The sequence below is a fragment of the Rousettus aegyptiacus genome, unplaced genomic scaffold (assembly GCF_014176215.1).
Source record: "Rousettus aegyptiacus isolate mRouAeg1 unplaced genomic scaffold, mRouAeg1.p scaffold_m13_p_11, whole genome shotgun sequence".
Taxonomy (NCBI): domain Eukaryota; kingdom Metazoa; phylum Chordata; class Mammalia; order Chiroptera; family Pteropodidae; genus Rousettus; species Rousettus aegyptiacus.
The window spans coordinates 37127043-37144514 of record NW_023416286.1 but is presented as its reverse complement, the minus strand read 5'-3'; the positions used below and the strand labels follow the sequence as shown (position 1 = coordinate 37144514).

The 17472-nt window shown below is 37.4% G+C and overlaps 1 protein-coding gene across 6 annotated transcripts in view; it reads left to right on the top strand.

The window, feature by feature from the left end:
* Window positions 1–17472, top strand: part of GTF2E2 (general transcription factor IIE subunit 2) — a 90243-nt gene that overhangs the window by 42567 nt on the left and 30204 nt on the right. For 3 of the 6 annotated variants that reach the window (XM_036228709.1, XM_016136137.2, XM_036228708.1), the window contains exons 7-9: window positions 9722–9837; window positions 10942–10998; window positions 11112–11243. In XM_036228709.1, coding sequence (XP_036084602.1) covers window positions 9722–9837; window positions 10942–10998; window positions 11112–11231 — 293 coding nt within the window. In that variant the 3' untranslated portion in view covers window positions 11232–11243. Of the gene's footprint in view, window positions 1–9721; window positions 9838–10941; window positions 10999–11111; window positions 13690–17472 lie in introns of those variants that run through there. The other 3 variants (XM_016136139.2, XM_016136136.2, XM_016136140.2) reach the window with 3 other exon arrangements.

The window sequence follows — 17472 nt, the reverse complement described above, 5'->3', positions numbered from 1 at the left end:
TATGCTATACTTTACATTCTCATGACTATTTTGTAACTACCAGTTTGTACTCTTAATCCCTTCCCCCCAACCCTCTTCCACCTGGCAACCATCAGAATGTTCTCTGCATCTATGAGTTTCTGTTTCATTTGTTCATTTGTTTTTTAGATTTCACATGTAAGCAAAATCATATATTTGTTTTTCTCTGACTTATTTCACTTACATCATACCTGCAAGGTCCCTCCATATTGTTACAGATGGCAAGATTTCATTTTTTTTTTTATAGCTGAATAATAATTCATTATATAAATGTACCATTAATCTTAACCTTAACCCATTTGTCTATCGATGGGCACTTAGGTTGCTTACATATCTTGGCTATTGTAAATAATGCTGCAGCAAATATATGGATACATATGCATTTTAAAATTAGTGTCTTGGGTTTCTTAGGATAAATACCCAGAAGTAAAATTGCTGGATCCTATTTTGTCTCTTTGTTTTAAAGTCTTTTTGGTATAAGAATTGCCACTCAATTTTCATGAAATATCTTTTTCCATTCCTTTATATTCTGTATGTATCTTTCAATCTGAAGTGTAGGCAGCATAGGTAAAGAAAGGTCTTGTTTTCTTATCCATTCAGCCTCCCTTTGTCTTTTGATTGGAGCGTTGAATTCATTTACAATGAAAGTAATTGTTGAAAGATATGTAGTTATTGCCATTTTATTGTTCATATTTTTGATCTTTTTTTTCTTCTTCTTAAAGAAGTCCCCCTAACATTTCTTGTAATGCTGGTTTGGTCTTGATGAACTCCTTTAGCTTTTTCTTGCCTGGGAAGCTTTTATCTGTCCTCCAATTCAAAATGATAGCTTTGGTAGGTAAAGTAGTCTTGGTTGTAGGTCCCTGCTTTTCATTGCTTTGAATATTTCATGCCAATCCCTTCTGGCCTACAAAGTTTCTGTTGAGAAGTTAACTGACAGTATTATAGGAGCTCCCTTGTAGGTAACTGCTTTTCTCTTCCTGCTTTTAAGTTTCTCTCTTTGTCTTTAACCTTTGGCATTTTAATTATGATGTATTTTGGTGTGAGTTTCTTTAGGTTCATCATCTTTGAGACTCTCTGTGCTTCCTGGGCTTATATTCCTGTTTCTTTCACATGGTTAGGAAAGTTTTCCATTATTTCTTTGAATAGGTTTTCAATTCTTTGCTCTTGCTCTTCTTCTTGAATGTTGGTGTGCTTGATGTTGTCCTAAAGGCCCCTTAAACTGTTCTCATTTTTTTGGATTTCTTTTTCTTTTTGCTGTTCTGATTGGGTGTTTTCTGCTGCCCTATCTTCCAAATTACTGATTCAGTCCTCTGCATCATCCAATCTGCTATAGATTATCTCTAATGTAGTCTTCATTTCAGTTATTGCATTCTTCAGTTTGGATTGGTTCTTTCTTATGCTTTCTATCTTTTTATATTTCCTGTCTCTTTGTTGAAATTCTCACTGAGATCATTCAACATCCTTATAACTAGTGTTTTGAACTCTTCTCACTGAGATCATTCAACATCCTTATAACTAGTGTTTCATCCTTATAACTAGTGTGTCGAAATTCTCACTGAGATCATTCAACATCCTTATAACTAGTGTTTTGAACTCTACCTTATAACTAGTGTAGATTGTTTGTCACTATTTTCTTTAGTTCTTTTTCTGGAGTTTTGTTTTATTATTTCATTTGGGATGTGTTTCTTTGTCTCCTAATTTTGGCTGCCTCCCCGTGTTTGTTTCTTTGTATTATGTAGAGCTGCTCTGTTTCCCAATCTTGGTGGAGTGGCTTCATGTAGTAGGTGCCCTGTGGGACCCAGTGGTACAGTCTCCCTGGTCACCTGAGGCAGCCTTCATAGTTGTCGGCATGTCATTGGGAGGGATTGACCCTTAGTTCTAATTGATTGTGAGGACTGTGTGACTACAATGGAGGAGCTGTCAGGAAGGGGCTGACCCTATGGAACAAGAATCACTTTATTGGGGCTTTGATGCCTGCTGAGTCTGTCTTTTGAGTATGTCATTTGTGGAGTTGGTTGGTTGGTACTATAATGTGGTCTGAAGCTGGGCACTGGATGGGTGTGTTTTGGGGCCTTTCGGGAGGAGTTCTTGGTGCAGACTAAGGTTAGCTCCTGCCTGTGCATAGCCCAGGGCTACTTGGTGTGAGCTAAGAAGTGATCTGTAGATCTTTGGCAGTTGTGCTGGGCTTGGAGGTACCTGGGAGAGGCTAAGCTTCAAAGGAGGCTGGCTACTGTTCATGCTGGGTTTGGGGCTGCTTAGCAAGAGGTACAGGGCACACTGAGGCCAGATGCTGCTTGTTTGGGGTTTGTGAACATTAGAGATTTTAAGAAAGTCTGTAACATGAGTCAAGATGGGCCATTTGTATGGAAAAGCCACTGGAAGCTGTGTGAGTGGGCCCCTAAGTTGGTGAGGTGGGATCTCAGGGAATCACCAGGGCAGGGCACCGTGTATTAAGCTAGGTTGATGGAGATCAGATATGGTGGCTGTCTGTGTATGCCAGCTGGGCAGGGAATGGCTCAAGAAAGGAACAATGCCCTCTGCCAGCACTTCTGCCTGGAAAGAAGCTTCCCCTCCAGCCATCACCCTGAAGCCAGACAATTCAGTTCCTTTCCATATGTCCCTGGCTCTTTTCGAGCTGCTGCCCCAGCACTGGAGCTCAGTGTGACTCCAGCCAGTAAGTCTATATATGGTTTTTTAAAGAGGAGCCCCTGAAACTCCAGCAGCCATCTGTCTCACTCATCTACAGTCTCCATTGGTTTTCACAGCCAGAAGTTATGGGGACTTCTCTAGCACTGGAACCTTGGGGAGACAAGTCCTTATATTTCTGGTTGTGAAAACCTGGTGTGGGGCTGGGACCTCTCACTCCTCATGGGGGACTTTTGCAGCCAGAAACAGCCCTCCCTATTTTTAACTGCCACACATGCATGTTGGACCAGCCTGTCGGGTGTCTCTGCCCTTCCTACCAATCTCTGTGTGGCTTCTTCTATTTATCCTTAGTTATTGGACTTCTGTTCAGCTAGACTTCAGGCAGTTTTCAGTGATGGTGGTTCTGTAGTTTAGTTTTGATGCGGTCGTGGGAGGAAGCAAGCGGTTTCCTACAACGCCATTTTAGCCAGAAATTTAAACAACATTCTTAATATTTTCTTGGCTATGTCCTTATTTAAGTTCTGTCTTGTGAATTAACTTTTGTAATTTGTGTTTTCCTACAAAATTATGTTTAATTTTCAGGTTTAATAAAGTGTGATTTTTGTGGAGTGTGGTCTAGAACTTGCTTAACTTTTTTTCTCTTATTTTCCCTTCTTTTCCTAGCTTTGTGTTTGGGCTTTCTCCCTTATTTCTTTGTTATGCTAGCTATTGATTTTTCTAATTGACTTTAGTTGTGTTTTTGTTTAAAGGAAAATATCAGATAACCATTTACATAGTAGTTTTTTGACTACTTGATCTGAGTAATGATGGAGTATATGTTAAAATCTCCCATTGCTTTTATATTTTTGTGAATTTTGCCAGTATTTTCTATAGTTAACTACTTTATATATTTTCCTGCAGAGTTTTTGGTTTATAAGCATTCTTAACAGTCACAGTTTAAAGATTGCATCTGTAATCATTATAAAGTATTTCTATTGGTCATATTAATTTACTTGAAGTCCAGCATTATCTCATCTTACTATCTTAACCCCCCTGTACCTTTAAAAAAATTTTTAATATATTTTTTGCCCATTTTTTAAAAGTTATACTTGTTTTCATTATATGTATTTCTTTTGTGGATAGTATACAGTTGGTTTTAACTTTTTGACTAAGTTCTAAGTCATTTTTTTTTAATATCTTTACAAGATGATGTATTCTTCCCATTTGGAAATTGTATGATGGGGGAGGTGTTTTGTATATATATATGTGAAGTGGTTCTATTTATAGCTTTAATTTGCTTAAATTTCTAGGTATCAGTTTATCAACTTTTCTCTTTTTATTCTGTAGTTGACACTTTCTGAGATTTTTGTTCCATTTTTGCTGTTTTTTTATGAATCTATTTTTTTCAACAAATATTTGCAAAATTATATTAATGATACACACACATTTGGTAAGGATATTAAACAGAAACAGCAAGTGATTGAATAAGAAGGTATTCTGGTTATCTATTGCCGTGTAACAACTTACCCCAAATTTAGTGACTTAAAACAACATTAATATCTGTCTTGTTTCCATATTTGCACTCAACTGAGCAATCATGTTGGCAGCTGGGGCTGAAGGCTCAACTGGACTTGATGTCCAGGTTGGCAGGCAGTTGATGGCTGCTGGCTGAGAGTTTGATTGGGCTTCTCCAGACCTGGATTTCTCTTTATGATTTAGGCTTCTTACAGAATGGTGGCTGACTGCTCAGAGGGAGTGTTGCAAGAATGAGCATTCAAGATACTAGATTACTGATTTATTATGAAAGTATATAACTCAAGAATAGCCAGATGGAAGGGATACTTATGGCAAAGCATGTGGGAAGGGGCGTGAAGCTTCCATGTTCTTTTGAAGTTTGTCATTCTCCCCACATCTTCATGTGTTCACCAACTTGGGAGTTCCAACAAATATTCATTGATCTCTTGTTATAGGTCTCATTTTGTTATATGTGAGGGGTTGATGATATAAGAAATATCCAAACTTGTAGAGAGTTTTTATAAGAATTTATTTGAGGCAAACAGGATACACCTGAAAGCAGGATCTCAACAGACTGAGATAAAATGCTTTCGAGAAATGACAGTTTGCAGCTTCAGTTATGCATTTGGAATTAAGGTAGGAGAAAGCAAAGTGGGAACTGATTTACAAAATAGTTAACAAGATTCCGTGTTCTGAGGGTGGTCACACTTTAGAAGGAGGGGTCTGAAGGGTCCTCTGGCTTTAGAAGGAAAGGTCTAAAAAGAGGCATTTTAAAGGTGTGTGAACCCGGATGCACAGAAACAATGGACAGGGCTGGCTTAAGGCAAAGATAAGACTTTTACTGAGCGAAGTTAGATGATTCTGCACCATGACTTGCCTAGTTAGGAATTCATGATCAGAATGCCCTGTGATGTTACTTTCCATTGAACCCTCTTTCCATCCACAACATAGTAGCTGCGGATAGACTAATATAAATGTGATGCATTGGCAACTTATATACTGTAATCGGTGTTTTCCTTAAGTGATAAAGAATCCTTCATAAAGATCTGAAAAATACAAAATGCAGCTTTTCCGTGATTGACAAAGGTTAATACTATATTCTACATACATTATACATTATATTTTTCTAGGAAATCCAGTGTGCATTAAACCAGTATAAAAATAATTTGTTTATATATGTAAAATGGAATTGTTTTCTAGGCTTCGTTTATCATAACTTGATATTTTTCATTAATCTGTATACTTTCTAGGAAAGATGGTTGGGAGTAAGCAGGTTTTTTCAACCTTGGCAGTATTGATATTTGGTGCCAGATAATTTTTTTAGTGTCAAGTTGTCACTATAAGATGTTTAGTAGCATCCCTGATTTCTTTAGATGACAGTAACATACCTTCCCCCATATTATGACAATCAAAAATGTCTTCCGACATTACCAAATTGCCTGTGTTTAGAACTGAAGGTACAGCTTATGTTTATAAAACAGAAAAATTAAGATATGTTGTCTTTAAACTTTTCATGCAGTCTTGCATTTAGCACATTCTTTGATACAAAGAATATCAAAGTAATTAAGATTTCTGTCCTTGAGCTTACAGGCTGAGGAATAAATGACATGGTAACACATATAGTACAACATGCTACATATTGTCATTGTGATTTTCATATGGTGCTATTAGGCCTTGGGAAGAACAGTTACCCACAGGAACCTCAGGGATAAGGCATTGTTCTTTGAGTTGAAAATGTTGATATTCCATAAATCACTGATTTTAAAAAACTTAGTTTTTGTTAATCATGTAAATCATGTGTGTTTCCATAGAAGACCATTGGAAATTAATGCATATCTTAATACTGGTCTTTTTTTCTTTCTGACTTTTTTGTATTTTACTATCTTATTGATAAAGATTTTTGTTTTAGTCCACTAGATGGCAGTTTTAGCCGTAAAAAAGAAATATATGGGCAAGCTTTCAGCCACTGAAAATTCATCCTTTATTTTGTCTATAATAGAAATGTCCTAAAATGAGATATAACACAAATAAGGAAAGAATTTATTGTAAAGCAATTTTTAAAAATCTGATAGATAAGTGGACACAGAGTAGCTGGACCTAGGTATGCATCATATTTCACAAAGGCATTTAATGTCTCCTTAAGTCAGGAGCTTATTCATTTAGAGGTAATATAAATACACTGGTCAAGAGGATGTCTGAGTAGTCAAACTAAATCTTAGCTCTATTTCTAACTAGCTTAGGCAAGATACTTAACCCTCCTCTGGGATTTCTCATCTGTAAAATAGGAATAATGGTATTTGTACCTCATGGTCCTTACAAGGATTAAATGAGTTGATATAAATAAAAGTGCTTAGAACTTGGAACAGAACTTGGCACATAGAATAATAGTAACAGTAATGTTAGCTCTTATTAGTCGCCCTCCAACCCCCCTCCCCTCTGGCTGTCACCAGTTGTCCGCTATATTTGTGGAGAAGGTATCAATTTCTTTATTCAAACCAGTACTGGATGCTTTTAGTTGACTTTGCCAGCGTCATACAAAATAAAGATTATTTTTTATTTTCTATTTTCTTGCAGTAATTTTTATAAAATTAAAACCAAATTATTTCTCTTAGTACCTCTGTCAGCCAAGCATTTTCTTTCCCCACATACATTAAAAAGTAATTAGACTTGGTATCCTGTGAGATCTTGCCTCTAAAATTAGGCCTTGCCTTCTAGTGTTCATCTTAAGTATTTATGCAGTGGTAATACATTTACGTAGTAGATGTAATATTTAAATGGTGCAGCAGCATTGAGCTAAGGACAAGCAGGGATTAAAGTAGACAAGTTTTATTGCCGGGGGGCGGACAAAAAGACATTGACATATTCTTATTTTTTAGGGATTTCTCCTCTGAAAATAGTTCCACTGACATTTCTTTTAGCAAAAGAGAGTTAAGTTTTGTTTTAATATACTTACATTTCCATTGTGCCCTGAAAACTTATAGTGTTGCATATATTTTTTGGTGGTACATTAATATATAGATTATCTTTCTAGACCATTGCTGTCACTATTCTAGTAGATATTGCCTTCGTGATATAAGAGGCCTAAAGTATATAAGCTCTGTACATATCAAGTAGAATGTCAAAGTAGTTTCAGTTTTCAGGAACTGAAATTTTGCAATGCTGGTAACAGAGGCTTGGTAAAAAGTGTATTGAATAAAATTTACCATGAGTAAAAGAGTAAAAGGTGTTTTTATCTTATGCATTTTTATTCTCTTTAGCTTCTTGTTATGCGGAGAAAAGTATACAGCTTAATTGGTATTCAGTTATGTCACGTGACACTTAATTCTAATTAATGAATGCAATTTTTACGTGTTCATATAATTTAACAAGTCTGGTTAAAATCCCAGGACTATTTTTTTTATGTGTGCGACACACTTCTTCAATAGCTATGGTAAATCTGATGTGTAAAATTTTGGTTATGGTATACATTTTAAAACAATTTTGTGTGCTTTCTTTGAATTAGAGAAATGTTTTTATTGCCGACTTGGAAGGTTAACTTGAAGCTGTTTTCTCTCTCATATACCCACAGAGAACAAAGCTTGTTACATTAATCATATTGTTCTTAAAGTTTGGATAAAAAGTAGGTAGTTGGCAACTTCTGTCTTTCACTTAGAATGGAGAAAGCTGGAAAAAGCATTGTTCCCACCCTTACAACAATAGTAAACTGTATACAGCTGCAAATTTATAGTTTTCTCGAACCTATCAGAGAGCTGAGGTTGCAGGGCCACCACCTATCCTGAAATCTAAGGAAAGACAGCTAGCTAGCTCTAAGAAAAGATGGGATGGAAGCTCTTGTTTACCTAGGGCAGACAAAATGAACACCTCTCAGAGTATTCAGCTGAATTTTTTAATGAACTGCTAAAGACCTAGTGTGGACTAGCAAGAGAATATAGAACTCCCGGGGGCTGCAGACACATGGGAATTTGTACCCATCTCTATATACTACAGTGGATGCTTACAAAAAAGACAAGAGGCTTGGGCTAGGGGTACTGCCCTTGTTAGATGGGTCTGGGAATGGGGAACAGTAGATGCTTCAGGAAGGACATAAAACTCTGTCTAAATCTTTCTCCCCACCTCCTTCTTTTAGACAAATGTCTTAAATTGCTGTGGGAAGGGAACAGAAGGAAAATCCTCTACCCCAAGAAAGGGCCAGGAATATGTGTTGGGTCTAGAACTTTAGCAGAGGAGGCAGGGCAGGAACACTTGAGAAGGCTGACCCCCAGACACCAGGGAACACAGCGCTTGCTTAAGACAGAGGCTTAATCAGAATATAGAGAGCTCCTGCCCCCATACCAGGCTAACAGATGTCGATTAACAAGTTACAGTGGAATACCAGGAGGCACAAGAGCATAGAAGCAGACAGACCATCCTAAGTGGAGCATAAAAGAAAGACATAAAACCACAGGTTGAGCAAACACTGAGAAAAACCCTCTGCCAAATAAATGAGCCTCTACCCTAAGCACAGGTATGACTAGAGGAATTTGAAGCCTGTGGTGCATTATGGGTGACCATAGCAAGAACAGATTCCAAACCAAGCTCTTGTCCTAACAATAATAGGATGACCCCTCCTCCACATGCTAAAGGCCTAGGAGAAGGAAAGGTGTGTCCATATCTCCAGGCATGAAAACTACCTGTCCTACAGAAGATGGTATATCCTGCTTTCAAAAAAATGCGGAGTAAAAGCAAGGAAAAGCACATCTTTACACTACATGTGAACTGGGATAATTTTACTTGACATTAGAACAGCATGGGGACTAGGAGCACCAATACCCCACACAGTCGAAAAGCTGAGTGTAACTTTCGACTCCCCCCAAACTTAGGTACTAATAGCCTACTGTTGACTGGACGCCTAACTGATAACATAAGCAGTCAGTTAACACATATTTTGTATGTTGTATGTGTTATATTCTTACCATAAAGTAATGTGGAGAAAAGAAAATGTTATTAAAATCATAAGGCTTATCTGCGAGTTTTTTTCAAATTGTTGAAGATCTCCAAAAATTTTTCCAATATATTTATTTAAAAAATTTTGTGTATAATTGGACCTGTGCATTTCAAACACCTGTTGTTCAAAAGTCAACTGTAAACTGTTACAGCTCCTTATTCCAGCATAAAACTTTGGTTCCCCATCTCACTGTCTGTTCTTACCAATAGGAGAGGAAATGGAGTATACTAGGCTCAGGAGAGATAAGCAGGAATTTGAACTATTTCGAAAGAGAACTGATTTTTGGAATAAAAGGAGAGTGTCGACTGCCTTTGTTCTCAGGAAAGCAAGGAGGCTTTAAGCATATGGTCCTTCATTTACTAGACTAAAAATAGAATACTACCAGTCTGGCGTGTAATGATGCAGTTCGTGTTCTCAGGCCCTTGAATGTTGCTGTCTTACTTCCTTAGTTTTTATAATGAAATCTCAGTTGTGCTAATGTCAACCAGAGGAGATAATATCGAAGCCTGGATTTTGATCACTGAGACGTCGTCGCTTGTAAACCCCTATAGTAAAATAACTATCATCTTGTTGGCATAGAGTTTCAGAAACTGTGGAGGAGTGTCACCGTGGATTCAATGGACGAGGAGAAAATTGAAGAATATCTGAAGCGACAGGGTATTTCTTCCATGCAGGAGTCTGGACCAAAGAAGGTGGTATGTAATTGCTGGACAAAAATGTAGTCTAGTCCTCTGTTCTTTATAAACTGTTTGCTTGCTTTCTATTCTCTAAGAGCAGGTTGTTCTCTCTTCCAGTTTTTTCTGTGTCCTAATCCATTCATCTTGGTCAGTTGCAAACCAGATCATGTAGGGTTTATTGAGAGCTAGAGGATCTCTGTGCCCTCAGTGCTGCTCCCCAGGTACGAGAGGGTTTTCGCCATCACTCCTCCAGCTGCATTCCTGGCAGTGGCTACTCTTAAGCTCCAGCCATACCGAACTTCTCCTCCTGCCCACATGTTGGCCTCCCAGTCTCTAACCAGGAGTCTGCTTTGTCATCTTGGCCCTTGTTGTGCTCCCCTCCCCCTTGCTCCAGTGAGCCCAGTAGTCTTGTGCCCGGGTCTTCCTTAGCTCTGTTCCCTTAGGAACCACATACTGTCCTTGTAGCCCCAAATCCTGCTCAGATGAGGGATTTGTAATGGAATGAAGACTTGTAAATTGCCTTGTAAAAGCTAATCAACTATTAGTCTAAGGACAAAGCCTGGATGAGGAATAATTCACCAGCCACTCTAGACTCTAGCTGCTGTACCTCTTTCTCTCTTTTCCATGTTCATTATGAGGCAGTGTAGCTTACCTTCTCTGATTTTTCGTGTGTGTGTGTGTGTGTCTGTGTGAGATTCAGTGAATTTTTTAGAACAACTTAAAATGGAAGGTTTATTGCCAGTGATCTCCATGACTTAGTGTAATTGCAGCACTTTATGGTTTCCTGTTATTGTTTAGCTTGTTGATTTTATCATGCATTAATATTTCAAGTATACTGAAAAGCATACAGAACAGTAAAAAATCTTCATGTGCCCATCCACTTCCCAATTTTGCCATATTTCTATGTTTAGCCCTGTTTACATCAGGTCTTTTTTTTTTTATTAGTAATGATAGATATATTTTTAGACCAGATAATGATGATGAAAAATAAAGAGCTTTACCACCTCTCTTATCATCCACTTAGTGCCTGGAATAGTTCTGGTACGTTTTTGTGCCAGCCCATTTATTCCTGGTGGAGGTATGCACGTCTCCATAACAGAAAGCACTGGTTCTTATTTTCAGTTGGGAGTGTGCTGTGGAATGGTGTGTATGGAGCTGGACTACCGAGCAGAAAAACAGGTCGTTGCCACATCTCTTTGCTCCTGGTTTCTGGGCATCCTTAGTAAACCCTTACCACATTATCCCTCTGAGTAGCTTTTTTTTTTTTTTTTTTTTTTTACCTTTTCCTGCAGGCCCCTATTCAGAGAAGGAAAAAGCCTGCTTCACAGAAGAAGCGACGGTTTAAGACTCATAATGAACACCTGGCTGGGGTGCTGCAGGACTATTCTGACGTTGCTCCTGGCAAACAGTGAACAGTTTTGTAGGTGAGCAAAGAGTTACAAATACAAAGTCAAGATCTTTCTTGTCGATACTGGGATCTGAAGACTGACTGTCTTCCCATTCTGCTGCTTAGAGACTGAGGAGAGGAGCAGTTCAGTTTACAGAACAAATGCAAATTACCAAACTCAAAGCTTATTTTAATTGAATAGGCTGATGAGAAATGTGATATTCCCTGTTAACCTCTGTTACTTCTTGGAGGAAAGGCACTTAGCACGGCATGCAGGTGTCTTTGCTATTTATCTCTACTTTAAGTGGTTCCTGGTTCTATTTTTCCTCTTTTATTACTTCAGAACAAGTTTGCAAATAGTCTTGAATGCAATATTCGTTTATTCCAAAAGAACATATTTATAATAAAATCATTGTAGAAGGAGTTCTAAGAAGTTAGTAAATTCAGTTTTCTCCTTCTTGGCAGTGGCAGTTGGCAGCTTCCATCTTTGACTCACACAGGGTGTGTGTTTGGGACATTGTTGGAGACTGTGATCTGTGCCATGTTGCTGAACATATGGATTTCACATTTGGACACAAAGTGTGCCTCTTGTTTGCTTGTGAAGCAGTAGAGACACACTACATGTGATGTTTAACGTTTTTTTTTTTAAAGGATAAATTAGTATTTAGCCTCTTGGATTTTGCAAGTCATGGTCTCATGCTATCAAAGATGAATAGAGTCTTCTTGCCAACCTGAATATCAGCTTTACATCCCAACCCTTATGGGGCTCTTCTGGTGAAGAGTTCCTTTATCTCCCCATCACTGGCCAAGCTCATGAGAGCCATTATTCACCCCCCTCTCCCCACCCTCTGCTCTTCCACCCCTGACCTAAGGATGTTGCCACCTCCCCTTAAGAACTGGATCTCTGAAGGCAGAGCGTCTCCTCCCATGTGCTCACGGTACACACCTGGGGCCTGGTGCCCCCGGCATACTCGGGGGGCCTGGCACACTAGGGGTGTGGTCCGTGGCTCCACCTGGGGCGCAAACCCTGGACCTTTTGCATGTAAAGCAGAAGTGCTAACCACTACACTATGGAGCCACCACCTCATGAGAACCTTTATTAAATACATCAGTTCTTAAGAGTCGTTGATGACTTATGGGAAATCAGTGTGGTTATTCCAATCTTCTGTGGCAAACTAAACATTTTCCTTATCTATACTTGTGATATGGTCTGTGGTGATTCTTTGGGTTGATCATTACAGTCCTCATGTCACAAGTTAAAATTGTAGTGAATTATAAAAACAAAGTTTGGTATTCTCAAAAAAGGTGTACTGGTAATCCAAAGCAGTAAGTGCTTTGTGCAGATGACAAGGAACCCTTTTTGCTGCTTTAGTTCTTTTTATTTCTTCTATTTACTTCTCACCTACATTTACAGTGTTACTGCTTACCTCTTTTTCACATCCAGGCCCCAAAATATGGCATGAGAAGATGTAAAACAGAGGCTTCCCATAAGAATTTAGAACACGAGAAACTCAGCCTGTGTAGATTTGTATCAGAGGTGTTTTGTTACCATACCAATGTCTTATGGTATAAAACCAGTTTTCTGTAAAAACCTTGGAGCTGTCTTATCTCCGAGTATGCCTACTTTTTGTGATCTAGTCATACCATCCTGTTGTTTTTGCCAATTTTATTGAGATATAATTGACATACAGCACTGTATAAATTTAAGGTGTACAGCATAATGATTTGACTTACCTATATCACGAAATGATTACCACAATAAGTTAACATCCATCATCATATAAATACAAAACAATTGTTTTCTTTGTGATGAGAAATCTTAGGATTTACTCTCGTAACTTATATACCATGTAGTAGTGTTAACTATAGTCACTGTTGTATATAATATCCCTTGTGCTTATTTGTCTTATAACTTTGTACCTTTTGACCACCAGCATCTAATTTCCTCTCCCCCTCATCTCCCACCTCTGGTAACCACAAATTTGATCTCTTTTCAATGAATGTGGTTGGTTGGTTTGTGTTTAGATTCCACATGTGTGATCATGCCGCAGTTGTCTTTCGCTCCCTGATTTATTTGATGTAGCATAGTGTCCTCAAAGTCCACCCATGTTGTTGCAAATGGCAGGATTTCCTTTATGGTTAAATAATCCATCGTGTGTACACGCACACACACGCATACATGCCGCCCCCATCATCTTTATCCATTCATCTGGCAGTGGACACTTAGTTGTTTCCATGTCTTGGTTGTTGTAAATAATGCTGCTATGAACATGAGAATGCATATATCCATTCAACATAGTGTTTTCATTTTCTTCAGCTATATTTCCAGAAGTGGAATTGTTGGATTATAGGGTAGTTCTACTTTTAATTGTTTTCCACAGTGGCTGTACCAGTTTACAGTTCCACCAAGAGTGCACACGGGTTCCCCTTTCCTCCACATATTGCCAGCATTTATTTTCTCTTGTCTTACTTCTTTAATTTTTTAATTTATTTTTCACGCCTATAGCACCTGGTATTCCTAGGTGGTCTCCAATCCAGGCACTAACCAGGTCTCACCCTGCTTGGCTTCTGAGATCAGATGAGATCGGGCACGTCTCTTGTCTTTTTTGATGCCAACCATTCTAACAGGCACGAGGGGATATCTTACAGTTTTGATTTGTATTTCCATAATAATGAGTGATATTGAGCATCTTTTAATGTACTGGTTGGTCATCTGTGTATCTTTGGAGAAATGTCTATTCAGGTCCTTTGTCCACACAGCAGTGCTTTTTTGCTTTAGATTGTATGAGTTCTTTATATATTTTGGATAGTAACCCCGTATCAGATACATGGTTTACAAATACTTTTTCCCATTCTATAGGTTGTCTTTTCATTTTGTTAACATTTTTTGCTGTGCAGAAACTTTTTAGTTTGATATAGTCCCACTTTTCTATGTTTTATTTTGTCGCTTGTGATATAGGTGTCATACGTAAAAATCATTGCCAATACTCATGTCAGGAAGCTTTTTTGTTATGTTTTACTTTAGGAGTTTTGTGGTTTCTGATCTTATGTTACTATGGCTTTATAATATAACAACTCGTAATGAGAAAGTGGGATGCTTCTTGCTTTATTCTCCTTTCTTGGAATTGCTTTGGCTATTTTGGGGTCTTGTGGTTTCATATAAATTTTGGATTGTTTTTTCTACTTCTGTAGGAAGTGCTGTTGGAATTTTGATAGAGATTGCATTTAATCTATAAATGTTTTGGGGTAGTATGGATATATAAAGAATATTCCTTCAGTCCATAAACATAGAATACCTTTCTATTTATTTGTGCTTTCTTTGATTTGCTCCATAAATGTCTTATAGTTTTCAGTGTGGAGATCTTTTACTTCCTTAGTTAAATTTATTTCTAAGCATTTTATATTGTTTTTTGATGTTATTGTTAATAGGATTGTTTTCTTTTTCTTTTTCAGATAAGTTGTTAGTGTTAGGAATGCTACTGATTTTGTATGTTAATTTTGTATGCTGCAGTTTTACTGAATTCGTCGATTTGATCTAACAGTTTTTTGGTGGATTATTTAGGATTTCCTATATATAAAATCATGTTATGTGCAAATAGAGACAGTTTTACTCTTTACAATTCTGACACCTTTTATTTCTTTTTCTTGCCTGATTGCTTTGGTTAGGACTTTCTGTACTGTGTTGGGTAAGATTGATGAGAGTGAGCTCCCTTGTTCCTGATCTTAGAGAAAAAGTTGTCATCTTTTCACTATTGAATGATATTAGGTGTGGGCTTGTCATGTACGGTCTTTATTATGTCGAAGTATATTCCCTTTGTTAAGAATTTTTTTTTTATCATGAATAGGTTGTGAATTATGTCATTCTTTTTCTGCATCTATTGAAATAATATGACTGTTTTACTTTTATTCTGTTAATGTGATGTATCATATTGATTTGCACCATTTGAACCATTCTTGCATCCCAGATATAAATCCCACTTGATCATGGTGAAGATCTTTTTATTATGCTTTTGAATTTCATTTCCTAGTATTTTGTTGAGAATTTTAACATCTATATTCAATGAGGGATAGTGATCTGTAGTTTTCTGGTAGTGTCCTTTTTTGTCTTTAATATCAGAGTAATCCAGGCCTCATGAAATGAATATTCCCTCCTCTTTGATTTTTTTGGAAGAGTTTGAGAAGGATTGACATTAATTCTTTAAATGTTTGGTAAAATTCACCTGTGAGACCATTCAGTCCAGAGCTTTTCTTCATTGAAAGATTTTTGATTACTGATTCAGTCTCTTTACTAGTAATTGTTCTCTTCAGATTTTCTGTTTTTTTCCTGATTCAGTTTTCGTAGATTTTGTTTCTAAGAAATTTTCATTCTATATTGTCCAGTTTTTTAGAGTATAGTTGTAGCATAGTAGCCTCTTGTGATCCTTTGTATTTCTTTGGTATCATTTGTACTGTTCACATTTTAATTCATAATTTTGTTGATTTTGGTCCTTTTTTCTTCAATATGTCTAGGTAAAGGTTTGTTAATTTTGTTTATCTTTTCAAAGAACCAACTCTTAGTTTTGTTAATCTTTCCTATTCTGTTTCATTTACTTCTTGGGCTTTATTTTTTCTTTCCTTCTACTAATTTTGGGTTCAGTTTGTTCTCTTTTTAGTTCCTTAAGGCATAGAGTTAAGTTGTTCGAGATCTTTCTTGTTTCTTAATGTATGTGTTTATTGCCATGAACTTTCCTCTTAGAGTTGCTTTTGCTACATCCCATAAGTTTTGATATATTCTTTCCATTTTCATTTTTCTCAAGATACTTTTTATTTTTCCTTTAATATTTTCTTTAATCCATTGGTTGTATAGGAGAGTGTTGTTTAATTTCCATGTTGTGAATTTTCTAGTTTTTCTCCCATTATTGATTTCTATTTTCATACCATTGTGGTCAGAGAAGATAGTATGATTTCAGTCTTCTTGAATTTGCTAAGACTTGTTTTCGTGGCCTAACATGTGGTTTATCTCAGAAAATGTTCCATGTGTGCTTAAAAAGAGTGTGTATTCTGCTGTTATCAGATAGAATGTTCTGTATATGTCTGTTAGGTCAATTTGCTCTGTAGTGTTGTTGAAATTAGCTGTTCCCTTGTTGATTCTCTGATCTAACGATTGTTGAGGGTGGGGTGTTAAAGTCCCCAACTATTGTTTTGTATTGATGTTTATTTCTCCTTTTAGCTCTGTTTTTTACATATTTGGGTGCTTTGACATTGGGTGCATAAATATTTACAGTTGTCATACATCATGATGGATTTACCCCTTTTTCACTATATAATGGTCTTTGTCCCTTTTTAACATTTTTAGTTTAAAGTTTATTTTTGTAAGTATAGCTACCCCTGCTTTCTTTGGATCATTTGCGTGAAGTATCTATTTCCATTCCTTCACTCTTAGTCTGTGTGTGTTAAGGCTAAAGTAAGTCTCGCGCAGACATTCGAATCTTATTTTTTTATCCATTCAGACGTTTTATTTTTTTTGCATTTTGATGGAAGAATTTAATTTACATTTAATTATTAATAGGTAAAGATTTACTGTTGCTTTTATTTTCTGGCTGTTTTATAGATCAATTGTTCCTTATTTCATATCCTGTAGTCTTTTTTTTTTTGATATCTTGTATCAGTATGCTTTGACTTCTTTATCTTTTGTGTAATTACTTCAGGTTTTTCCCCTATGGTCACCATGAGGCTTACATAAAATATCTTAAATTGGTGATGCTTTGGATTAGCTTCTTGCCCTAATCAGTGGGAGAACCAGCTTCAAGGCCAGTAAGGCTCTCTGTGATCTTGACTTAGGCTGACTTGTGCCCCAAGTTCTCTGGCTGAACAGGGACACTGGATTTTCTCTGCAGACTTAATGGTTTTTTTTCTGCCAGACTCTGTGCCTGAGCATTGTGGGCTATGTAACTTTCCAGGTGTTCTGGCCAGGATTTTTCTGGTCAGGTGGGGCTGGGAGCCTCACTCAGCATGGGTGAGGCTAGAATAAGTTCCCCCCACTCCCTCCCCCCTCGCCTTGAGCAAGGGAAGACCAGGCTCCAGGGCTGGCCAATCTCTTCGAGTACCCAAATCGTGCAGACCTGCACCCTACTAAGTTCCTTGCTCGAACAGTGCAACCTACTTATTTCTGCAGATGAGCAAAGCCGTTCTTTGGTGTTAAGTGCAGTCATGAGCTGCGTAACGATGGGGGTACTGTCTGAGAAACACATCACTAGGCAATTTCATTGTTGTGTAAACATAATAAT